General features: G+C 42.7%; 1 protein-coding gene across 2 annotated transcripts in view; it reads right to left on the bottom strand.

Moving 5' to 3' along the window:
* MTOR (mechanistic target of rapamycin kinase) overlaps positions 1 to 26751 on the bottom strand; it is a 120922-nt gene that overhangs the window by 82602 nt on the left and 11569 nt on the right. For both annotated transcript variants that reach the window (XM_065935765.1, XM_065935766.1), the window contains 16 exons: positions 24971 to 25157; positions 23886 to 24014; positions 22867 to 23111; positions 21581 to 21796; positions 21031 to 21236; positions 19099 to 19221; positions 18243 to 18332; positions 18026 to 18118; positions 17207 to 17341; positions 16852 to 16981; positions 15242 to 15492; positions 5294 to 5380; positions 2464 to 2631; positions 1850 to 1962; positions 1349 to 1511; positions 159 to 251 (listed from right to left, as the gene is read on the bottom strand). In XM_065935765.1, coding sequence (XP_065791837.1) covers positions 159 to 251; positions 1349 to 1511; positions 1850 to 1962; positions 2464 to 2631; positions 5294 to 5380; positions 15242 to 15492; positions 16852 to 16981; positions 17207 to 17341; positions 18026 to 18118; positions 18243 to 18332; positions 19099 to 19221; positions 21031 to 21236; positions 21581 to 21796; positions 22867 to 23111; positions 23886 to 24014; positions 24971 to 25157 — 2429 coding nt within the window. The remainder of the gene's footprint in view (positions 1 to 158; positions 252 to 1348; positions 1512 to 1849; positions 1963 to 2463; positions 2632 to 5293; positions 5381 to 15241; positions 15493 to 16851; positions 16982 to 17206; positions 17342 to 18025; positions 18119 to 18242; positions 18333 to 19098; positions 19222 to 21030; positions 21237 to 21580; positions 21797 to 22866; positions 23112 to 23885; positions 24015 to 24970; positions 25158 to 26751) is intronic.

Below are 26751 nucleotides of genomic sequence, written 5' to 3'. Positions count from 1 at the left end.
ACAGTCCATAGGCTTGCAAACAGTTGGACACAACTGAACCGACTTAACTCAGCACAGCACAGTTCAGAGCTAAAAAGCTACATATACTCCCATTGCTAAGAATACCAGTTAAGAAAGACGACGAGGGGGCTTGAGAGTAGAAATGAAGCACAGCTCACCTTGACAATCCTGCAGATGAGGACATCATAGCGCTGATGGTTAATTCGGTGTCTCACCAGAACTTTGTTCACCATTGGAATGAAAATTTGGTACTGCAAGAGGAGGGCAAACAGATCAGAAACCATTACTTTGGAGAGTGGGAAAGAGAGAAAAGATTATTAGCACTGCCTCATTACAGCTATTACTTTGGGGTTTGGGACTAGCTCTGTGGTTGCAGGAGAATCACTTTTTGGCTCCTGGGCTATGATCGTCATGCCCACCGTCTTCCATCTGGGTCACTGCAACCGGTTTTTACTGTAATGGTCTCTCTGCTTCCACTCTTGGCCCAGTCTGTGCTTCCACACAGCACTAAGAGCCATCATTTAAAAATGTTAGGTCAGATCATAGTATTCTGTGCTCAATCTCTCCAAAGACTTTCAGTGTTGCTCAGAGTAAAAGCCAAGTACTTATAATGGCCTGTAACAGCGATGTGCAAATTCTAGTGGGCATCAGACTCACCTGGAAGGCATATGAAACCAGAGACTGCTGTGCTCACAGTCAGAGATCTGGCTTGGCAGGTCCTCGGGGACCTGCAGTTCTAATGGCACCCAGCTATATAGATACTGATGCTGCCGGTCAGGGAATCACATTCTGAGAACCACTGGTCACAATACGTAGCTTCCAGTGGGCCCATCGCCAGCCCCGTCCTCACAAGGGTCTCTATGACCTTTCTAAGCCCTTTCCCCTGTTCCCCCACTGAAGTCACTACTCTCCTGCTGTCCCCTCCCTTCAGGTTCTGCCTTCTGGAACCTGTGTCTTTGCTCTTCCTTGTGCCTGCAGCCAGCTCCCTGGGCCTGGGCCTTTCCATTACTTAGGTCTCTACTGAAATGTCACCTTATCAGAGTGGTCTTCCTCACCTCCCCTCACCTCCTCTCAGCGTCTCTCCCCACCTGTCACCCTCACGAGATAAGTGATGTCTCAGAGCTTTGCTTCACTGGAACGTGAGCTCTGTGGGACATCATTCTGTTCACTGCATCATCTCCAGAACAGCACTCAGCCCACAGAGGTGGCTCAATAAACACTTGCTGAATGAAGGGGAAAAGGGCATAAATGATTCCCCTCTCTCTGCCAGTGGTTGAGGCCTACAGATTGACAAGCAGAGGAGTTTGCTAAAGCAGAAGGGCATGTGTGTCGAGGACTCCCGCCTCACCTTCTTTCCCAGCTGAAAGACGAGTGAAGACAATGTGTCCATGGCTGTGGAACGGAGTTCTGGGCTCTGGTCCAGTGTGCGCACAATCGGATGAATGATCCGAGAGGCATAGTCCGTGAAATCCAGAGACTCCGTCAGACGGTCCACAGTCTCTAGCGCAGCCCTACAACAACCACTGAGATACAGTATCTGCTGACACACAGCCCAGAGTAAGAGAAACAACTGAGGGCTACCCTAACAATCGGCACCTAATGGGAAGGAACGTCTTCTGACATTATTTTGGGTGCACAGAGCCAACACACTCTGCAGTGGGATGGGGACAGTTAAGATTTCCATAAGTCTGGTACACTTCTGGACTAACTAATGGCAGTACATTTCTGGACTAAAAATGACAACAAAAAAGAAAGATGGTCCGGGGACTTAGGAAAAGGACACTTTCAACAAGACATTTTAACGGTTAATTAGCTTGATGACTATTAGTCCCAGAGGGCAGGTGCTCACTTTCGAGAAGGCAACGGGGCTTCGGGGGCATCAAATAACTTCACGATCGGGGGCAGCAACAAATGCAGATAGTCGTCCAGGTTGGCACCAAACAGCTGTATTGCAGCCAGCAACTACAAAAAGGAGCAGAGGCATGACGATGAACAAGTACAGTCAGGGAACAAGTCCCTAAGTACACAAAGGGTGGCAGTGGTAGGGTAATTCCAAATTTTGGAGGGACTCCGAACAGACTTTAATAAGTGACTTGGAATTACATCCTCTTGGTAGCACAGTCTCCCCTCATATTGTTTTGCTTATATGTTACTTTGCTTTCTCTGAGCTTACTTCAATTGTAAGGAATCAGTGGCTGGATAATAGAGAAAACTGCTCTGCCATAAACATTTACCAAGATTATCCCATTAAAGGAGACAAAACATAAAGATAATCAAGAGAGGATCAGAAACATTGTATAAGCTACACACTGCACACTTCAGGTACTGGAGTATTCCCTAGACTCAGTCTTTTAGGCTGAGCACCACCATGTCACTCAGAACAGGGTCTCGTCTCTTAGATGACCAACTGGGGACTCTGACTGACTCTGGAAATCTCCCTAGAGGATGCCCCGGGATACGTACCTTGATGGAGACGATGCGGCCTGAGCTATTGTCATGCATGAAGACCCGAAGCATGTGTGGAATCAGCTGGGGCAGGTAGAGCTTAAATTCACCCCCGAGGGCTACTACAATCTGCTCAATGAGGAGAATGATTGTGCTCTGGATGGAGGTATTCATGACCCAGAATTCCTAGGAAGGGGGAAGACAGAGGAGCAAAGTCAGGGGCCCTTCTGTTTAAATAGGAACCAAGGAACTGAGACACCTAAAAAGAAGCAGAAAGGCAGTGAGCATGGTCTGCCTCACGGAACCCCTTCCCTGTCCTCCGCTCCCCAGGTCCTCCTGTACCCCACATCACAGTAAACAACTAATCTGCATCTCCCTGAAAGCACCAGGCTACTTTCATCTTCTGTGTTTCCCTCATGCTGCTCTCTGCTTAGATCCCACCTTTTGTTCAGCTAAGCCCCAACTGTCTTTCCAGACCTGGCTCAAGCCTCATTTCTACTCAGAAGCTTTTCCTGTCTCCTTCCATCATCCATTGTGGGTCCCTCTGCTCTCCTCTTTCTATCACCTGCAATATTTAATTATTTTTTTTGCCATCCTCCCTCTATTCAACTGTAGGCTAGTTAAGGGCATGAAACCTGCTGATCCATCTCTGTCTCCCTGAATCCAGCAGAATGCCTGGCATATTCCAGCTACCCAAACCCATTTACAGAATGAATGGACCACCAGCTCTGCAGTGCTCTAGGAGCTCACTAGTTGTCTAGGGTGGTTCTGCTCTGGGTACCCCCTGGGCTCTGCCAGAGGGTGACTCTAGTGTTTATAAGATTTCCTGCTCTTTCTGGATATAGACTTCGCTCAACAGCATCTAACATCGGTCTCAAACCATTTTCAGGCCAAGAGAGTGCCACAAAGAGTATTTTTCTACATTCATCCAATTATATCCCACATAAGTTACTAAAATGAAACTTGGTCAACTGGCTCCAGATCCTGTCTTAGTACTACAAAGCAAATTGGTCTAATCTCTCACTCCAGGCAAAGCTATCACTTCAAATCAATTCAGAAAGATAGTTGCCTAGGGCCTTATTTAAAAACCTCTCGAGCAGGAGACTTAATGATGGCAACATATGCATATTAGTACTCTTGGTTTTGCTAAGTCATGTCCGACTCTTTTGTGACCCTATGGACTGTAGCCCATCAGGTTCCTCTGTCCATGGGATTTCTCAGGCAATAATACTGGAGTGGGCTGCCATTTCCTTCTCCAGGGGATCTTCTTGACCCAGGGATTGAACCTTAGTCTCCTGCTTGGCAGGTGGATTCTTTACCACTGAGCTACCAGGGAAGCATGTTGGGCTTCCATTTATCAGAGTAGAAGTCAACAACAACAACAACAACTCCTTGGGTGAAAGGCTTTAAAAGAAGTCTAAGTGGCTCAGTGGGCCTGCCAATGCAAGAGATGCGGGTTCAATCACTGGGTTGGGAAAATCCCGTGGAGAAGGAAATGGTAACCCACTCCAGTATTTTTGCCTGGGAAATCCCACAGACAAAGGAGCCTGGCAGGCTGCAGTCCTTGGGCTCACAAAGTGTCCAGCATGACTGAGCACGCACACACTACTACTCCTCCTCCTCTCCACTGGAGGACTACCGGGGCTCCTCACAAGGGGTTTCCCCTACCCCAAAGAAGCCAGGCAGCCTCCCCAGGGATGTCGGCTGGATCCTTGTTCACAAAGCCCTAGCTCTCCCTGGGCTACAGGGAGCTTATTAAAGCACCCTGGATCGAGAGCCAAGGCAAGAGCCCTGTTGCACGTTCTCTATCCTGAAGGGAGTGAAAGCTGCATTTGGCAGGTGTAAGGTTCCCTGTCCCAAACCCCTATGCTTTGGCCATAAGTCTTTTTTGGGAAGCAAGTCACAGATTACTTCAGCTTTGACCCAAGAGCACACTGATTCCTCCTGTGCCACTCCCCACTTCCCTAATTCCATCCGACAGGCTCTTCAACTTCCTGTTGCTCTCACTTATTTATACATATAGGAGTTATTTAGTCCTGAGGACTCATTCGTGGGGAAGCTCCATTTTTGAAGCCAGTCATTTTGAGTTTAGTCTTGCTGCCTCCTTCAAGCTGACTACAAAGGGCTGGTGTAGAAGAAGAAAAATTACTAGAAGTGTCTTCCAATTTTTTTAGGACACAGCCAACTCTGCAAAGCAACCTCCCCAACAGAGACACTGAAATTATAAAGAACAGTAGGAAGCAGCCTCCCCCACTTCAAAACAGAAAAACGATACTACTGTCAATGGGGTGTCCTGTGCACCTGCTTAAGGCACATCACAGCATCTGGGATGCAAGCCCCCTCTCAGAGGTGACTGCAGTCAGAAGGCGGCAGTCAGGCTGGAGAGGGCAGCAGGGGAAAGCACCACCTTCCTCCTCAGAGTCTGACAAGAGTCCATCGTATTTAATGGCCCAAGGTAGGCTCAATCTCCAGTCCTCTCTTAAGGCCATGGTTTTATAGGCAGTAAGGAAGAGGGCTTTTGTGGGAATAGTGAAGCACTGCTGTGATATTAAAGTGAAATTGCTCTGCTGTGTGTGAGGCAAGGAACTCAAGTCTATTTCTGGCAGAACAATTACTTCAGGATTTCTCCTCAGACTTCACACCTTGAACTCTTGTACCTGGGAGCCTGTAGCCATGGCCCCTCCACCCCTTCATGATCCGCTGGGATGCCATGCTCCACTTTTCATCCTCAGGTTGTAACAGCTCTATGACAACCCATAAAAGACATATCCACATCATCCAAACCTGCTTCCAGACGCTCCTGGACCCAAACCCCAAGGAACAGGCCAAAGCATTCATTTCTACTCACTCTCATGAGCGTGACTATCTCATCCATGTAAGGTCTGATGTGGCTCTTCACAAAGGACACCAACATTCCCAGCTGCTGGAACAGAAACTGAAACAGAGACGAGGTCGGCAAGTTGATACCACAAAGGATGTGCAACTCCCAGGCCTACCCAGGGTCCACGTGAACCAACAAAGACAACTGTGAACTGGCTTCTGTACCACCCTATCTGCTGAGAATAAGTTTCAAAGAATGAAATTTAAAACCATCAGTGAGAATAGTGGTGGGAGCTGAAACAACTGTCAGAGGCTTTACTTGCCAGGTGAGCCAGTTTCTGCTCAGCAGGGGCTCCGGGGCCAGACTAGCTGTTCTGAGCCGTTTCTGTTACCTACTAGCTTTGTGACCTTCATTTAACTTCTCTGCACTCAGCCTCTTCAGTGGGAAAATGGGAGATAACAGTTCTTATCTCATAGGCCTGGTCTAAGAGTTAAATGTACTGATACCTGGAGAGCACTAGAACAGGGACACAAATACTGTTAAAAGTCCAGCAAACATCATTTACTGGTGAAGGATTACTAAAAACGTAAAAAAGGACATGAAAATTTTAATTAACCATATATGTATTTTTTATTAATTTAATAAAGTTAATTAACTGTAAATGTATTATTTTGCTTATTTTGTCTGTCTTAATTCACTACCACTTACTCTCTAAAACAAATACATCTAACCACTATGGGCATCATGATTCATTTGTGTTAATTAACTCAATTAATTAGGTCTTAATTAATTAGCTAATTGTGTCTCTAAGACATTGTAAACCAAAACAGCAAGCAAACTGAGGGTGGGATGGGATAAGGAGATTCTATTTAAGCTGGTATCTTGCCACTGTCAAGAGACGTCATTCATGAAATAAAGTTAGGAGTAAGGACAGCTTTGGTAAGAGAAATCCCAACTCTTTTCAGGTTTAAGATGTCTTCAAGGTGTAGTTTTTATTTTGTTATGATCCTTAGATAGTGCTCCATGTCAATATCAAGCAGAAAATTATACTCTAAACCCATGCCCCCAATTTTTATAGCTCTCTGCCTTTGCTGCCCTCCACTAACAAGGATAATTTCATACATATATATTTCCACCCTTATCCATGTTTTAAACCTTGGGTAAGTTTCAAAAATAAAATAAAAAGTGCTTCAAATAGTAAGTAATAGGCCTATAGAACTCATTACCTAAAGAAGTGAGATTGACAGGCCTCTTCAATATAGGACTGGGCTCAGAGAGAGTATGGACTAATTCTCCAAGTTCAACACCACCAGTGGATTCTAAGGGGGTTAGAACCCAGTTCCATGTGGGACACAGGCTTGACTCAGGGGAACCATCCCTTCCTAACTCCTGGGCACCTCCTCATAGAACCGCTGCTGACAGTTTCTGTGAAATGGTCCCTATGGTACATTACAGAGATAGGGGACAAGAGACTCTAAAATACAATGGTTCTTGAGTTAACTATGTGTGATGCGCAACATGAGAGGAGGTAGAAAGTCTAAGCTGGAGGAAAAGCAGGACACTGAAGATGGCAGGGAGATCAGGGGAAACTTCAAGACAAAAGCATCCTGATCGTGCTGCCATTTTCCATGAGGTGTCCAGTGGTAGCCTCTCCAGTGGCTGATTCACAGGATATAAATAGGTGGGCCCATCAGCCCCAGGCAGGGAGCCCAAGCAGCCACCTCATTTCTTCTCCCTTAGATTCTTTCACAAACTCTTTTCTCTTTTTCCTCCTGAATATTAGTATTTTAAAAGAACACATAGTTTTGTTCCTGAAAATACTTTCCTGGTGGCTCAGATGGTAAAGAGTTCACCTGCAATGCAGGAGACCCCAGTTCGATCCCTGGGTCGGGAAGATCCCCTGGAGAAGGGAATGGCAATCCATTCCAGTATTCTTGCATGGAGAGTTTACGGACAGAGAAGCCTGGTGAGCTGCAGTCCATGGGGTCACAAAGAGTTGGACACGACTGAATGACTACCACTTTCACTTCGAGATGCCCTCCCAGGTCCCCTTGCTATGAAAAGCCTAAAAATAATGTATAAAAGACGAGAAACACTGTTGGTAGATTATCTGAACTGAAACCTTTCTCATAAAGCCAAACCTTCAAAAAGTTACATATTAAGAAAAATGGTGAAGCCCTCCACCCTCCAAACTGTCCACTGGCAAAAGGAGACAAATAATCTGTCAGTCTCGATGTGAGGTTGAGATAGAAGAAAAAGTCTTCCTAAAAGTGTGTAATTTCAGGCCACACTCACATGATGAGTTTAGAGGGTAACTTTTAACTACCTGTGTGGCCTGAGAAACTCTAAGCCAAGAATCTAACTTCAGTTCTCCTGGACCACATGGTAGAAGCAAATGCAAACCCTCGCTGAAGAGATGCAAGTTCAGAGCATATATTCCAGTATTACTGCTCCAGGGGGAGCCCAGCTGAATATGATGCATGATCCAAAATTGTAAAACATACAAGGACAGACTTACAGGCTTGCTGCCAGCATGACTTGGTAAAAACAATAAACAACAGAATTAGACCCATTGAAAATCCTATATATACTGGAATTCAGTTCAATTCAGTCACTCGGTCGTGTCCGACTCTTTGCGACCCCATGGACTGCAACACTCCAGGCTTCTGGAGTGAACAGAATTAGTGGACAGAGAATATAAAACAAACCTGCTTAAAATGCTTAAAGGAATAAGAATGAGCATTTTTAAAATGAGTCAGGAACAAAGTACTATAAAAATATTAGGCATGTTTGAAAGAACTCAGGATGACTTTAGAAATTATAAAATGTAGTAGAAACTAAAAACTCAATGACAGATCAAAGACATGGTTAAAGAATCAGTGAAGAGAAAACGGATGTGAAGACACATTCAAAATGCATCTCTGAGAGACAAAGATGAACTACACAATAAGAAACTAAGAGACATGAAGGAGAAAGTGAGAAGCCCCAAATGTTGAATCAAATTCCGAAAGGAAAAATAGAAGGGTGGAATCTTCATATTCAAAGAGTCTACAATCCCCAACAAGTTAAAAAAGAGAAATGCAAATGCAGATTTGCAGTCCTGAAACCCCAGGACAACAAAAACAATGAGAAGATCTGAAACAGTCATAGAGGAAAGGGAGATGAAATACAAAGGAATGATAATTTCTCAAGAGCAACAAAAGAAGTCAGAAAACAGTGGGATAATGTCTACAGCTGAAGGAGAACCCAGAATCGTATTCTTAGCTAAAAAAAAGGTTTTAAAAGAGGATGAAAAAAGATTTTTTTTCAGATAAACAAAAATAGCATTTACTTCAATGGATGCTCAGAAAAGGTATCTGCCTTAGAGAGAACAAAAATGACCCCAGGAGGAAGCTCTGAGATGGGAGAAGAAATGAAGTGGCTAATGTGGATAAATATAAACAAATATTGTTTGCATAAAATAATATAGTAATGCTTAATTTGGTGTTAAAAAAAGTGATACTACATAATATAAGAGGGAAGGGAGGTACTTTGAGCAGTCATCCCAAGTTCTGTATATTGTTCAGTGAAAAGGATAGACATAATGATTTTAGACTTTGTTAAATAAGATATGCAAGTCAAATTTTATGGGTGAAAAAGATAAATTTGGACCCATTTCTCAATCTGTACACTGGGACATATACCAAAGAGCTCAAAGATCTAAATGTAAAAAGTAAAGCCATTTAAACAAGAAGAAACAGAGGTGAAAATGATGTATACACAAAGCTTTTCATTGCGGGATTATTTTAAATACCAAAGACTGGAAAAAATACAAACAGTCATTGGCAGGGACTGGTCAAATAGCTATGGGACACAATGAAGTCCCATGTGTCTCTAAAAGAATGAAGGCATTTCTCAATACATTGGTATGGTGTGTACAGAACTCCAGGATATGCTGTTGTAAAAGCGGGAAAAAAACAAGGTTTCAAAGGTTTATATTATGTTACCTTCTGAGGAAAGGAGGTAGCAGACAAATATTTTCTCATATTTTCAATAATAAACAGTGAAAACATAAAATTTAAAAACTGGAAAAGCTGGTTACCTTAGGGGGAAGCGTAGGCAGAATTACAGCACCCCAAAGAGGTCCAAGTCCTAATTCCTAGACCTGTGAATAAACTACTTTACATGACAAGGGGGGTTTCGGAGGATGTGATTAGGGGGTCAGAACCCTGAGATACAGAGATTATCAGGGTGGGCCCAATCTAATTACAGGAGTCCTTAAAAGCAGAGAACCTTTACCTGTTATGTTCAGAAAGACTTGAGGGCAAAAGAAGAGACAAAGAGATACAGTGTTGCTGACTTTGAAGAAGCAAGTAGGAAGCCAAAGAAGGCAGGCAGCCTCTAGAAGCCAGAAAAGGCAAGGAAAGGGGTTCCCCCTAGAGCCTCCAGGAAGGAACACAGCCACAAGGGGTCCCTGACTGCAGTTCAGTATGATCCACGTCAGACTTATGACCCAAAGACCTGGAAGACAATCAGTCTGTGTTGTTTCAAGCTGCTACGCTGGTGGCAATTTGCTACAGCAATGGTGAATGACAGAGGAAAGAAGAAACAGGTATGAGAATGGAGAGAGATGCTAGTCTTTGCTGAATGTATCAATCTCTCCTCTTACAGTTTTCACTTTGCAACTATGCTAATGTCTTACAAAACTAGAGTGAAAGTTAAATTAGAAAAACTCACAAGAAATTTCTAAAAATTGAAAGTAAATAGGAATAAATGAATTTAACTATAAACCAAATTGGTTTCATATCGCCCAAAGGATTATTTCAAGTGACTCTGAACACAGTATTTTGGTGTATATTCCCAATAGGACACATCTTCAAAACAAAAACAAATTGCAAAAAACCTTGACCCACACTCAGTAATCATAGTTAATGCTTAGTCATTTACAGTTTATATGTATACAAAATACATACATTCTTCAACATAAAACAAGTACTTACAGAGATCTCAGAACAGAGGAATCAAGATTTTCAGTGTAATAGAAAAGAGACACAAGTATAAAGTCAAAGAAGTAAAAAACAACTCTTTAATCTTAAATTTGAAATATCAGTATTAAGGTATGGATTATTTTTCCTTTTTAAAAACTACATATTTCTAGTTCCGTTCACTGAGAAGGCCTAGAAACAATGACACAGCAGCAGCAAAGAGCATCCTAGCATACAAACTGCTATCTCTGTGTTCCATCTCTTACTCGAAGAAACCACAGCTCCTTGGAAGTGGCTATGCCCAGGCTGTAGTGTAAGTCTGAAGTATCTTTTTTTTTTTTTTTTGCCAGTAAGAAAGAAAGTGATCAAAGACTAAAATCACTGGGCAGTTTAAAAAGAACACAAAGCCAGGTAGATTGAAATAATTAGATCATTAAAAGAAGACTGTCTTCAATACATAAATCCATGCATGGCAATGATATTCCAAAAAAGTCGAGGGGTTGAGGGGGTTGCCTGGGTCACCTTTGAGAGGTTGTCAGGGACCTGTTTCATTATTCTGAAAAAGCGATAAAAGGAAAGAATCCTGCGTATGTTCTGCCCTTCCTGAATGAACTATCCTTTAAACTGACTAAACTGTTGATGACATAAAGTTTTTTATAGATGATTTCTAACTAATAAATCCAGAAGGAATAACAGAATTAGAAAATCACAACTTTGCAACTGTTATTCAAATAACAGTTCTAGGAAACAATAATCCATAAACACTAAAGTGATTGAGATAAAGGCTGATGAAGAATGCAGAATCACACCACCTGAATCCTCTGGTTAACCTGCACATCACTAGAAGTGGATCATTTAGAAAATATCTGTTTACTAAATGCCCAAATAGGAAGTATATGGTACCACCTATGAAGTATTTCTTGCTGAAAGAATAAAACCTGAAAATAATCAATCCTCTAAATCTAACCAGTCTACAAGAAAAATTAAAAGACATCTTGACAATACAAACAGGCAAATCCAGAATGGAAAATTCTATAGGACAAATGACCTGGTTTCTTCCACAAATACACAGAATGAAAAGAAAAAAAGTGAGGGGAAAAGGAGAAGATACAGAAAGAGAATTAGATGTATCACCCAATTGCCATGTTATTGGGATTCTGATTTGAACAAGTCAAACGTGAAAAGAAAATTTTAAGACAAACAAGGATATCTGAAGAAGGATTGGTATTAGATTACATTAAAGAATTTCATCAATTCATTAATTTTGTAGGTGTTGTAACTGTGGTTATATGGAGAGGGGAGAATTGAATGGTGAAATACTATTTTATCTGGAATTTGCTTTAAAATGCCCCAGAAAAAAAGTGTGTGAGTGTGTGTGTGTGTGTGTGTGTGTGTGTGTGTGTGTGTGTGTGTGTGTGTGTGTGTGTGTGTGTGTGTGTGTGTGTGTGTGTGTGTGTGTGTGTCTAGGGTGGGAGGGGGGCAGGTGATAAGATGAAACCAAATTGATAAGATACTTATCATTGTTGATGAGTATGAGAATTTAATATAAGTTGTTACTTTTTGTTTATGGTTAAAACATTCCACTACAAATTAGAGGGCAAGAGATAAGAAAATGAAAGCTCAATCAAGTTCCAAAAAGAAATGAAAGAAAATACACAAGGTAGGACAAAAATAACACGCTACGTAAGATAGTGGGTATCAACCTAAATTTATCAGCAATCACAATAAATGTACTAGACTGAATGTACCACTTGAAAGACAAAGATTTTCCAATATATTAAAAAGTTAATCTAGCTATATTATTATATACATTATTATGAAATACCAACCAACCTGAAGCAAAAAGTCACAAGACAGTCAAAAGTAAAAAGATAAGAAAAGACACGCATCTCCAAAAAAAGCTGGTATTAACTAAATTAACATAAGGCAAAACAAATCTCAAGGTATTGTCAAAGACAAAAAGGGTCTGTAAAATGATAAAAGATTCAGCTTACCAGGAAGATATGATGATTTAAAATGTGTATGCACCTAATAATATAATCCCCAAATTAACTATACTATGAGAAATTTATAAATCTATCCTTATAAAAGAGAATTTTTATCTCACTTCTCTTAGTACTTGATAGATTAAGCAAACAAATATTAATAATGATATAAAAGATTCAAATACAAGTTCAAATCTAATAACGTATGTAAAATCTTATGCCTATCATTAGCAAATACACCCTATTCCCAAGTGGAAAGGAAATGTTTGCTGAAAACAATCAAGCATTAGATGATTAAGGCAGTTTCAGCACACATCAAAGAATCATAAACCCAAAGCAATTGAGTTAGAAACCGATATCCAAGAAAGAAATTTAAAATCCTACATTTGCAAATTAAAATACCCACTTCTAACTAACTTGATGATGAAAGAAGTCATAACAAAGATTAGAAAATATTTACTTCTGAACAGAAATGAAAATACATTATTATTCAGCAATAAAAAAAGGAATGAACAATCTGAACAACACAGATGAATCTCAAAAAACTGTTTGCTTCTAATTCTATGAAATGTCCAGAAAAGGCAAATCTACAGCGACAGAAAGTAGGTAAATGGTTGCCTAGGGTTGGGATAGGAATGGAAAATGACTGCAAACGGGCAGAAGGTTTCTCTCTGGGGTTATGGGAATTTTCTAAAATTAGATTGTAATGATGTTGCAACTCTGTAAATATACTAAAAATCATTGGATTTTACATGTAAGAAGGACATAAAAAGGATAAATTTTTATGGTATGTAAATTTCACCTCAATAAAGTTTTGAATGCAGCAGCTACATTTAATATGCAAATTAAAATATCCACTTCTAATTTAACTTAGAGTTACATTTACAGCCTTAACAGATTACATTTAGACAAGGAGAAAGATCAACCATCAAGAAGTTAATATCTAATAATTCTTTTTTAAAGTAGAAACAAGAAATTAGGAGGAAAGTAATAGTAAAGAGTAGATTAATGAAACAGAAACAAAGATATAAGAGAGAAGAGAAACATGGGACTTCCTTGATAGTCTAATGGCTAAGACTCCCAATGCAGGGGGCCCACATTTGATCCTTGGTCAGGCAACTAGATCCCACATGACACAATTAAGAGTTCCGATGTTGCAACTAGATCCCTCATGCTGAAACTAAGATCCAGGGCAGCCAAAAAATAATACACATAAATTTTAAATTTTTTATAAAAGAAGAGAAGCAAAGGCAAAAAATTGGTTCTTTAAAAAAGAAAAATACTATGACAAACCTTTACCAAGAAATTAAAATATAAAATAGTGAACAACTTCATTCCAATAGATTTTATTATTCAGATAAAACAAATACTTTCTTAGAAAAATGTGACTCAAATTGTCTAAGGAAGAAACAGAAAAGTTAAACAGATCTTTGAAATTGTGGTTGAAAAAAATTATAGGTCAATTCCTCTCAGGAACACAGATGTAAAAATTCTAAATTACATATTAGATAGAAAATCAATGTATTAAAAAATATCATAACCAATATGATTTTGACATAAGATATCAAGGGTATTTCAGCATTAAAACACGTATCAGTGTAATTCCACATGTTAATATATTAAAAGAAAAAAAACCAAATGATTATCACGAGATTTTTAAAAAAGGCATTTGATAAAGCTAATACCTATTCATGATAGAAACTCTTTAGCAAATAATACCGTAAGGGAACATTCATAACCTTTAAAAAGGTACCTATCAAAATCCTACAGCAAACATTATGTTTATTGATGAAATCTTAACTGCAGTCTCATTACATCAGGAACAAGATTAAAGGTTTCCTCTATTACAGTCTAATCAACACTACAGTGAAGGTCCTAGGAATGCAGTAAAGAAAAGTAACAACAGCTTTACAGACTAAAACAAAAAAGCCAAAACTGCTTTTTATTTTCTGCAGACTATATGATTATCTAGAGTGAAAACCTGGGAAAATATACAGGTAACTTATTAGAATTAGTAAGAAATCAATGAGGTTGATTATGTAAAAATAAACTGCACTTGTACACTCCAGAAGCAAAGTTAGAAAATACATTTTCTAAAAAACATACTGTCTCCTCTGAATGTACATCAAGTTGACCATATGATCAGAGAAGGAAAAATAATTATGTCCAATATCTTTTAAAGGCAGTATGCTTACTGTATACCCTTGTGGAATATATTCTAAGAACAATAGGAACTGCAAAGCCACCTTGAACTGTATTCAGTAGGTTTGCCATAGGTAGTGGTACAGGTATGGTAATCACAGAACCACGGTGTGTGCTCTATGGTTTAGAGAAAGAAAAAGACCAAGAGAAAGAGGAAGGGAAAGGGGAAAACTATTCTTTACAGAAAAATGCCAGCTATTAGAAGCAGAAGGAATGAAAGAACTAAAGTCATTACTTTACAAACAGCATGATAACTGATTTCAGCAAGGATCCTCAATGGAGGCTAAAATCACTGGGTGAAAGGTAGCTGGGGAACAGGAGAGTCACAGTCTCAAAGTTATCACCGCACACGCTACTGATGCCCGAGGGAAACAGGTAACTTAACATGGAGAGATCTGATAGACACCAACCTTACCACATGCTCAAACTTAGGACCAACAATAACAGGACAAAATGACATTACCACATCCAATAAGAAGTATTGTAACTGCATCTCTGGAGTATTCCCACAAGTGTCTGACTTAAATCTAGTCATGAAGAAGAAATCAGAAATCCACTGTGGATGTTCCATCAGATTACTGGGCTGAACACTAGATTACTGAGAATAACAATGCTGCCCCATCCCACCAGCCACTCATCTTTTAGCCATTCTGAATTATATGACAGGAAACCGGGCTGAGCTGATGAATCCTGCACGAGTAGGTGTCAGAAGCTCGGGGAAGGAATGGCAAGCAGAGTGCACTATAAGGAAGCCAAGGCGCAGATGGACCTCTCACACAGGCACTGGGCAGGGAGGAGCAAGGGTCAGGGGTTTAGGCACTTACTTCCCGGATGGCCCCGTCACAAACCCGAATGACATTCAGGAATGTGGGCATGACCTGGGGCAGGAACTGCACACACTTGAGCCCCAGGGACTTGAAGATGAAGGTGATGGCCTGGACGACCATGGTGTGGTGGTGAGAGAGGGACTGGTCTCGGAAGATGCGCATCAGGGCCACCATGGACACGGCCGGGTAGAACTCGTCTAGAGGCAGGTTCCCCATGTTGACCAGCATCTCACTGGTGCTGTAGTCAGCTAGGACCAAACAGCGATGAGGGTCATGAGCTACACGCGACTCTGACTGTGGACAAAGTACGATTAACAACAAACAAAAATCCTCCAGACACTCATTAGCATTCATATCTCTCTCCCTGCAACATTCTAACAGCAATGGAAATACAGGGTATATTAGGAATCAATGAACAAGCTCTCACCATGAAGGACACAGTTTTTGGCTTGTCTGTTATCTAAACTATGAAAGCCTAAAACAGTACATGATGGGTTTGCTTTAAATGGCTGTGTTTAATTTAGCTTCTTATCATTCCAGTTCACAACTTCGTAGCTGAAACCATCAATAAAAATAATTACTCCCCCAAATGAAAGTAAGGGGGATTAAATTAGGCAAACATCTGTTCAGCAGTTGCTTGGTCCCCCTGGGGAATTCAGACAACTTAGCAACAAATGCTACCTGACCTGAACAACAAGGATCTCAAGGACTGGGGGTGGAGGGGGGTATGGAGGGTGCGGGAAGGGGTGTTTAGCAGCATAGTAAAGACACTGAGAAGCAAAACATCCAAGAGACGGGGTGATACGGTGCTGAGGGTGGAGGAACGCCTAGAGGACGTGGCTCGGGCTCTGCTTGACAGCCGCGGGTCTGACAGGATACCATCACGGGTACACTTCTCTAATATACAGAAGAACAACTGAAAGCAGAAGGAGCCCATCCACAGAGTTCAAAACCAAATTATTTTATTTACTTATTTATTTATTTTATTTTGCTGAACTGGTTGGGGAAGCCACTGTAACTTTCCCACTTTCAGATAAGTCTGCCTGATAGACAGTGGGTTAAGTCTAGAAAACCTGCCAGCACCCGCAGGCCCTACCCAATCTCTCAGGCTACTTATCTAAAGTCAAAGAACTCCAGGGCCAGACCATTTGATGGAAAAAGAGCCCTGGATTCAGACTGCTACTAGCTTTTCTATGCCCTCTAAGCCTTGCATCAGATTTCCCTATCAATTAAAACTGGTAGAGTCAGCTCTGCCCTCTTCCTCCTCGGGTGCCAGGGGAAGAGAAAACATCAAACAGGCACTAACAAAGAACGACAGATGAACAAAGGTGACGGGGTGAAAATTCACCTCTCTCATCAGCACAAAAAGTGAGCAGATATAGTTTGTTAACCCTTAACAAAGAACCTAGGTAAACAGGGAGACTCTAGACACAGAGCCCTTCCTATGATTCAAGAGGAAACTACTGACATTCCACTCAAAAGTCACCAAGTGAACCAATGAGGGATTATTTCATAGTTTTCCAGCACCAGGCTCTTTCTAAACACGGCCAGTGAGGGCTTTGTGAGGCGAGCACTTGGCAAGCCACTCACAGGTCCCCTCAACTTACAAGAATCCTGACTTGACTTGGACTCTGACAGGCTGACGGCAGAAGCGTCCCGGGACTGGTCAATCATGCCAATGTTCACTTTGTGCTTGTAGGGATCCAACGCTCCTAGAAGCCCCAACACGCGGATAGCCTGCATGGGAAGGGGAGAGGGAAAAGGAAAACATTCATCACAGCACCTGACTACAACAAAACAGTGCTCACGGACACTCCTGTCCCGTTCCCAGCTACACGGACAAAATGGAAAGGGAGAGGAAGTCTCATCAACACCACTGGAGTATATTAATACCGCAAACATCTCCCACTCTCTCCACTCTTCCAGCAAGTCTGTAAAGACGATGTCTGACAAGCTTCCTACCTCCCGCCGTGTACCCTGGTTCTGTTCAGTCTTCAGGAAGTTCAGCAGCACCTCCAGCAAAGTGGGGTACTTCCTGTAGGGCTCAACCACGTAGCCAGTGCTGGCCACCAACTGCCCCAGGGTCCACAGAGCCACCTGGACAGGAAAAAGATCACATGACTCATAGAGCCAGTAAGAGAGAAAACAAAACATACTTCATACTCTTTGTTAAATGGTTATAACAAAGAGTTAAAGGCTATTACAAGAAAAGAATTAACAGTGAAGACACTAACCATAAACACAAATCCTGAGAGCTGGGACATAAACACAAGGCTACAAACCAATACAACCGTCACTGGATCAAAGGTAAAGAGCAGTCCTGCCTTTCTCAAAGGAAGTACACAGTCCTTCTCACCATGGATGACTGATAGGAGCCTGACCCAAAAGGAAATTAAGGTTGGTCTTACTTTTAGTCTAGGCACCTAATGATCTCAATGACCAAAGTGAAACCAGGGCTGAGGAGGGTGGGCTGGAGCTCTGTTGGCCTCTATAGCCAGAGGCCAAGGCACTCTTCTTCCTTTAAGGGGGCTGGAGCTCTGACGGATGATCTGTAATTTTTTTTTTGTCTAGAGGAAATGGCACTGGTCAGCTCTAACACTGACAGCAACTCTGGGTCAAGATGACAGCTAATTCAGGTTCCAAGTCTTTCTTCTTTTTATTAAGTCAACAAATGTTTCCAAGAACCCACTATGTGTTAGCCACTGTTTAGAGACACTAAGGTGACAGAGGTCCCTGGGCTCATGGGCCTGTCCTGTTCAAAGAGGAAGGAGTGTTACTCACCTGCCTTTTGGCCAACAGAGAGGAGTCTTGGAGCATGTCCATGATGATAATAAAAAGTTCATCAACCCATTTCCTCATTTCGAGGCCACTAACCTACAAAATGAAAAAGGAGGTGGCAGACAGCATTAGAAATTATGGCATTAAGAAGTATTTTGACCTCATCAGAGGTATAATCACATTCTTCCCCTCCTATGGAAAAAAACAGTTGTCACCTTACCTGAGCCAACTCTCCTATCGTAGCCAAGACATTATTGATCACACCTGGGTTTGGATCAGGGTCTGGATCTTTCAGTTTCAAAATTAAAGCCTATGGAAAGAAGGTACAAGAAAATGAATGCTGGTGAGAGTTGACTAGGAAACTTCTTTTCACATAAGTAAAGTTCACCCCAGAGACCATCTCAGACACAGATAAATTACTTCTCTGGCTTTATGAATCCATGGTTCCTCTGGAATGTGAATTCTCCTTTCTCCATACTGTACACAAGTCTGACGTAGGAGGGAGCTGGGAAGTGCTGTGATTTACAAATATTTCTCATGCCTTTTCTAAACTGCATCTGTGTGACCATGTACCCAGATTCACATAGGTTGTGACACACTTCACATGACTCTTAGCATATTCAGATTTGAAGGTTGTCTCAGATAAATATATATTTTTGCCTGTGTCCTGTGGCATATGGGATCTTAGTTCCCTGACCAGGGATCGAACCTACCTCCTGGACTGGGTGTGCAAAATCTTAGACACTGGACCACCAGGGAAGTCCCACTGCCTCAGATTTTAAAGCTCAATTATTTCTTCACTTTGGGGGAGCTACTTTACGCTGCTATTTTCTCCTCACCAAGCACATTTTATAACTGATGATGTGCTTGAAACACTACATCAGGAGAGCTCTTTCCTGCAACTGGTGAAATTCTTGGTATTCTTGAGCTGTGGGTGCTTGATGCGACTCTTGACACTGAATGTGGGACCAAAGAAACGATCTACTTTGTTCAGTGTACCAGTGAACAACGAAACACTCCCTTTGTTCCAAGATGGCCTGGAGAGATAGTACCCATCTCTGTCTGCTGCAGATTACCTTCAGAATAGGCTCCATGTAGGGGCGGATGAGCCTCGGGGCGTTGGAGACCAGGTGGCCCAGCATGCGGGCACTCTGCTCCTTGATTCTTCCAATGCCACTGTGCTCCAGCTCTGTCAGAATCTGTAGGTAAGAAAGGCTCTCTATGGCAGAGGAAACTCAACAGGTGCTGTGTGTCTGAAGGGAGAATGAGGCGGGGGCTAGAGGAAGGAACCAGAACTGGGGATACTCCACAAGCAAGGTCATCTCTGCAGCTCACAGAACAGTCCTGGAGACAGCAGTGACAAGAGGAAAAACTGCCTGAAACCAGCCCTTTCTCCATCACGGCCCCTTGGTCCTCTGTGAAACATAGCATTTAACAGTGTAGACAGTCATAGCAGACTGAGAAAACACAGGGCTCACTGTGAACAGGGTTCTGCAAAAATAAAGACTGATGGAAGGGCTCTCTGGAAAAAAAACCTTTGCAGATTCCAGTCAGCAAATCACTCAGAGTGGCTATAAATGATAACAATGGAATCAAAGACTGGTGATGTTGAAGAAAGAAATATTGAAACTCAGCAGTGGTTCCGGGCACCTCCAGATAAACCCAAACAGGGATCATACCAACAGGATCCCCTTGAATCTTAATGAACAGAGATAACATGTGTGATCTAACCAACCTGCTGAAAACACCAGCAAATCAGCATGTTATGCTCCTGGGGACACAGACATAAACAACTTATAGACAAACCCTGGAAAGCTGAAGTTGCCAGAAGGAAACCTCTGCACGGTGGGAAAAGTGAGAACAAAGCTCATGTTAACTCAGCTACCCAGAAGAGAAGTCCCCAAGTTAATGTTTCCTCTTAGATTATTGCTTTAATAATCCCAATTTCCTGGACTTACTTAGTACAGTTTGAGCTGGCAGGCTCAACAATGATTTCTTCTCCTTCCCCAAACTTTACTTATTTCAAAAAGATTTAAAATGATAGGCACCCCTAACACAGGCCAGCAGTTAAGAAATAAACCAGTAAGCTAAAAGCATAAGTGACAATATAAGTATAATATTTATTTGTTCACTGATAACTTTATTCACTGTCACTTTAATTATGATAAATTGTGAATAAATGCTATTTCTTCAGGGTAAAAGTTACATATATTTATAATTTTCTATGTTTAAGTGCTTTATTTGTTAGAAGCATTTATTTACTTTCAAAAGAAACCATGGGGAGGGTCACAAAGCTGAGGGTGAGGTAGGGACAGGATGGAGTGAAGGGACAGAAAATGACCAAGTAAGCCACGCTGAGACCCAGAGAGGTGGGTGGAAGTAACGCAAGGCAGGCAGGACTGGACCCCAAGCGCTGCTCACAAGGTGGCTGGAGAACTTACTCAGGTAGATGAAGACAAAAAGCAGGGGACGGGTGTCAGCAAGGCAGCAAGGTCAACCTGAGGCTCCAGTCCAATCAGCTGAGCCTGGTATCTGGCATTATTGAGGAAAGACAGCCAGGGAGCCAGAGACCACAGGGGCAGTGATAATGAGAAACAGCACTGGGACCTCTCGGGTGCTCAGCCTCTGTGCCCAGCCTGGCATCAGAGGGAGAATTAGGAGCGGGAGGATAGGGAGGCACTGGGCCGACTGACACCCTCTGCAGCAGATGCAGAAAAGAGCTGCAAGAAATGGATTTGCTGGTGACTTGCCAGGAAAAAGGAAGAGATGCATGAGAGGTCAGCCTGGGCCTAGGAGGCCTCCTGGAGTCACACCAACAAGAGGCCTATGAGGTGATAAGCACTTGAATCACAATTACCAAGCCGGGAAAACATGTGGACTCTTGGCACCAAATGCGGCTTCTACCAGGCGTCTCAACCCTTCTTCCCCTTCCTCCTCTTTTTCTCCAAACAGTGCTCATAGGAGTGTGCCCTCCCCACTGCCCCGAGGGGTGGCCGTCACACCCTCACCTGGATGAGCATCTTACGCAGGAAGGGCATGACGAAGGCTGGGTTCATGCTGCTGAGCCGGCCCACAGTGCAGATGGCCAGCTCCCGGATCTCAAACACCTGGTCATTCAGAGCCACGAACAGGGCCTGCAGGTTCTCCGCCTGGGCCAGGTGTGCGTCAAAGCGCTCGTCCAGGGATGCCAAGACACAGTAGCGGATGTCGGGGTCTGCAAGAGCAAGTGAGCCTTTCAGTGCCTCCACTCCTTCATCCCTCCAGTCCTTTGCCGGGTCTGCCTCCACTGCCATCATCCTAGAGAGAGGACTCCAGACACCCTCATCTCACCGAACTTGTCATTTTCTTTCTCTACTGAAAGGACAAAGATGACAGTTTAAGGCTGATTATCTTAAACAATAGGCTGGCGTGGCCAAACCTAACGCCTTGCCAGAAAAGGAATTGGACATCAGTTTGTTGAGGCTGAAGGATTCCAGAAGGGCCATGCAAGAAAACTGGCTACTTCTAACTGCACCTGGCACCTACACTTCCCTCAACTGCCTGAATCTCAAACTTTACCAGGATCGGTTATCCCAACCACGAGCAGTTTGCTGAGCACATCTGCCACCACTTGCACTGCAGTCTGGCTGACCACATGAGCGTGGCCACTGATGAGGTGGACAGAGGGCGTGAGCAGGCGGGAGCAGGTGCGGGCAGCCTCCATGCGGATCTCCTTGTGCTCACTGTTCAGGAAGTGATCTGCACAGTGGCGGACAAACTGGGTCAGAGAGTGGCCTGGATACAAGAGCAGAGAGAAGACAGAGTGAACACCACTGCTTTGGACAGCAGCTCTGCAACTCGCTGGCTGCATTTTCCACTTAGTGGCTACTAATTTAATTTTCAACAAGATATTGATCAGCAAGATACTGACCCAGAACTCTTAATCTTAAAAAGCTAACAAAAGGGATTCTAATGGGTAGAAAGGCCGATGGAGAAGGAACTGGGAGATGTACAAAAGACAGTTCCTCCCTGCTTCCATCCTAATCTTTTATTTCCTTCAAAAAATGAATTATTTTGTTTTATTCTGACCCTGTTTTTCATATTCCCAGAGAGAAAAACCATTTTTGATCAAATTTACCTTGTCTATTTTAGTTTCCAGATTCAAATACCAAAAAGAGAGTTTGATGTAGGCTGAGTTTAAATATAACTCCTTTCTATTCATTAGAAATAAATTACCCTGAGTGCTAATCAGTGTAACTGGGGGAACTGAAACAGGGACTCACGGACGCTGTAAGTACTCAGACAGCACATCTAGGCTTCTTGTACTTGCTTGTTTCTCTGTAGTCTTGACCAGTACCACCTACGTGATCTTAAATTTCATTTATGTGTGAGTTTTCCTCTCCTGAAATATATCTCCCTAGGGCGTTAACGTGGGTTTTTCTGCAGCTTGGAATTCCAAACTGAATTGCACAGTACAGTACTCTTGGAAATCATATAGCCATAGTAATGAAAACACCCCAAGCCCTGCTTATACATTTTAAAGCATTAAACACCATCTCAGCTACAGGGAGGTAAGAAGGTGCAGAGTCCACCTATGTGTAGCATTGGCTCTTTGGACTAATGCATACTATTCTTCAAAATATTTGTACCCCCTACCCATTTTTCCTGTCTTTGTATGAGACAAAGAAACAAATGATAGGAATTAACAATATACGGAAAGAATATAGGAAGAATGAGCTACTGCAGAATCAGCCACCCTGTCTCCAGGATCTAAGCAAGAGCCAGAGATTCTAGGCACCCTCAGTCTGTTCTCCAGGTTCCCGGTGTCACTGACTCTCTTGCCAAGAGTCACCACCATTTCTTACCTTCAAATTCAAAACTGCCGAGAGTTCGGAGAGCAAGGGTGATGCTGCCCACATCACTGGCCTCAGGGAGGGTCGTGAGGCCAGGGGAAGCCAGCTGATGGGCCAGGCCCTTGGGCATGCCTGGGTGCCGGAGGGGTTTGTGCATAAGAACCAGGGACAGCATCTTCAAGAGCCCGTCTTGGATGTCCTTTTTCAGCTGTGGAATCTGACGGCTCAGGTCGTAGAGCACAGCTGTGAGGGCAGGGCTGAGGGGTGGGAAACCAGTCACGTCAAGGGCATGTGACATCTGGTCTGTTCTGGAGAAGAAACAGCCCTTTCTCTCCAGAACAGGGAGACAGTCCCATCTCTGCTTGGTCTTTACAGCAGATAGAATACTATAAAATTGAATATATATCCTAAACTCTCTTGGTCTGATTGGGTCCCATCTCTGCTTGGTCTGTACAGCAGAACGAATACTATAAAATTGAATATATATCCTAAACTCTCTTGGTCTGATTCTGGATTTCAAAACAATCTATGATCTTGTCATGAGCAAACCTGTTTACTATAATTTAGCCACTAAAACCAAGTCTCAATAAGTCACCTGGGAAGCAGATTGACAGCACTGTCCTTATTTTATAGATAAAGAGAACGAGACTGTAGGGAGCTTAAGTAATTTGCCCATAATAATATAAATGACAGCTGCGAACATTACCAGAGCGCTTCTTGAACACACGGCACTTCGTGAACTCTTCTACTTAATCCCCAGGACAAATTCAGACAATAGGAATTGTTATTGTACCCACTTTTCAGACTAGAAAGCTGAGGCTCAAAGAAGTTAAATAATTTAGTTACAATCACCAAGCAAGCTAGTGATGAAACATGGATTTGAAATCAGTCTGTGTATTTAGTGTGAGCTATCCTACCTAGTCAATTTTATATGCCAACAGCCATGCCTCTTTCTTTCCACATAGATCCAGGACTGCGGCTCGAGCCTCATACTACCTGAGACAGGGACAGCTCAGGTTCCCGACACCTACCTCAGGCCCACTGCCAGCATGGGCTCCAGCAGCTCCTTGATGTCCTGTTGGATGCCTGGCCCCATGGCTCGGGCCAGCATGCTGATGCAGGTGAACACTGTGGCATCCACCTGCATAGCCTTCTGTCTCCTGCAGAGAACCCAAGGGTGGCCAGTTTAGACATAATGGCATTTTGTGATGTCCTATCTCAAAATCACCGTGGGGCAAGGAGGGCTGGTTATCCAAGCAGGATCACCCCATGTGGATGTGCAGGTGACCTAGTGGGGCCCATCACACTGCCGTCACTGCGGACTAGTAAATTTACAACAAATATCCAGCAGATGGCAGTAAAGTCTCCTGAGTAAGGGGCCCCACCAGAATTCACACAAAAGGCACCACATGGGTTAGTGTGGTACTGGCCAAGGTACCGATTTGGGAAGCAAACTGAACAACATGCAGGTCAAGGACCAGGACTGAAGGGCACAGCCATCATATGGGAAGAAATTCTTCTCCCTGTGAGGAGAATGCTGGGCCTGAGATGGGCGAGGCTCATTAATTCACTAGCACAATCATTGCTACTAACACAGGGAACTATAAAGACACAATTCTAATAAACTCTGACCCCCTGAGACTTAGAGAAGATACCCCAGCCTCGCCAATTTGCAGGGCGCTGAAGGTCTTTCTCATATTTTATTCATTGGGAGGTTTCAAGAGGAAGAATAATGTATCCAACTTTAGTGACGAGGGTAAGGGTGACCATTAGGTCCCCTCATTTCCAGTCTGGGAATCCTCACTTTAGTTGTTATCAGGATAAGACCTTTGAAAGCCAGAGAAAAGAACAGAAGGAGATTTCCAGTAAGTAATATACATATTGAGAACAGCACTGGTATCTAATATGTTCGCAGGTATTCAAGCTTCCCAAATATTTACATCGATGTCACTTCATTTGGAAAAGGCCAGAGCTCAACTGAGGAAGGGCTGTTCATTACATAATTTGCTGGTTAATGACGCAGAGAACAGGCTTAAGCTCCACAGAAACTGGGATGGAGTATCCTTTCTCTCCAACCAAATGGGGCGGAAGGTGAAATAGTAATAAAGATGCTTACTTATGGGCGAAGTCCTTAGGGGGCAGGGCTGCTCGGATGATGTCCAGCACACGAGGTAAATAGACCTTGAACTCAGACCTCACAGCCACAGAAAGTAGCCCCAGGGCTTGAAAGGCTGCTGTCCGTTCCTTCTCCTTCTTGACGCAGCTCAGGACATGGTTCATGGTATCCTGGAGGTACTGGGTATCTGAGCACAGAAACGACAAAGTGCATATGGCTCAAGGTGAGGGCTGGTCTCTGTGTCAAAGGTCAGAGTTCCTATACAACTTAAGAGTTGTATATACAGAGTTCCTATACAATTTAAGAATAAATCAAGAAAGCCTGTTGGAAAGACATTAAAGAGAATTGAGAGAATGTACAAAACCAAAGTCTTATGCTTGATAATCACTCCTCTGATAAAGCTTTTAGAAATATTAGAAATATAAGCTGTTTTTCTCCTTTAATTAAAAAAAAAAAAACTTAAAGGTCTCCTCGAAACAGTATCACATTAATTGCCCCCATCCGTGTTACATTTTGAGGGAAAAGATTATATGCTCTTGTTTAAGAAATATATGTTAAATCTTGGTTTAAAACGATGAGAGGATTAACTAAACTAATTTATATTGAAATTTACAGTAATATTGAAAATTGTTTCCAATAAACAGGCCATTCCACTCAGCCTAGGCCTAGAAATCATTTTGCTATCACCCAGAGAATTCTGTACAGTTATATTTAATGGAATAAGATTTAGTCTGTAATTTGGAAAGCCACATGTGTATTTTCATTAAGTTTACATAAGCCAGTGTGCACGGGTAGGCGATTCTTGGGCAATTTAAGCTAAAGTGTTATGACTCCTCAGAAGGCTGGAGCTGCCGGCTTCGTGCCTTGCTTCTGTTTCTCATCTTCCATCATGCTGGCCTCAAGGCCGTGCACCAGCAGCACAGACATTAGAGCGGAGAAGGCAAGACCGTATGTCCCCCGTCCCCGAAAGTGAAGGCTGTAGAGGGCCACCAGGCCCACACTCAGCAACACATCACTGCATTTACGGCATCAAGGAATGTCTTCTCTCACAGCTCATGGTCAAATGAGTTGACCTCCTGCCAGTTGAGGCACGCTGGGGCTTGAAAACAGTCAGAGACCAAGGGTATACCACCCTCAAATCAGAGTGCATCTATGAGGAAAACTAGATCTTCATAGAAGTGCAGTGTTTCAGCAGGAAATGAGCTTAAATCATGGTGGCAATTTCCTTTTCCAGATTTAGCACCCCCAACAGACTAGGAATCTGGCATTGCTAGAGATTCCAGCCCAAACCCAAGGGGAGTATATTTGACATTCCCAAAGCTTGCATCATCAGGAAGTGCAAGCAATGACTTCCAAACTGTAAGCTTTAAAAAGTGGCACTTTCCCAATGAGACTGTACTTATGCGGGCTGCCCAGGCTGAATTCCAAGGACATATTTTAGTATATTATTTAATAAAACAACAAAAACCCACATCAAAAGAACAAACCTGGGGGCCTTCTGAGCCCTTGTATCCTGCTGCTAGGCCGTCTTTTGAACTTACTAGGGTAACTGCTTCCACAATATGCCAGACTTTGATCAAATATGGCCTACTTATTACTCTCTTTGAACCACAGACTTTCAAACCAAGATCATTTAAAGCTCTACTGAATAGGGGCATGTCTGGTTATTAAAAACAGAGAAAAGCTGCTGAGCACCAGGAGAGAAGAATGGAAAACTGAAAAAATACAGGTGATTTTCATTACATCCTTTCTTTATGGTTCAGCGATTTTATGTGGCTAAT

Source organism: Muntiacus reevesi, chromosome 5, assembly GCF_963930625.1.
Source record: "Muntiacus reevesi chromosome 5, mMunRee1.1, whole genome shotgun sequence".
NCBI lineage: Eukaryota > Metazoa > Chordata > Mammalia > Artiodactyla > Cervidae > Muntiacus > Muntiacus reevesi.
This window is presented reverse-complemented; position numbering and strand designations above follow the sequence as displayed.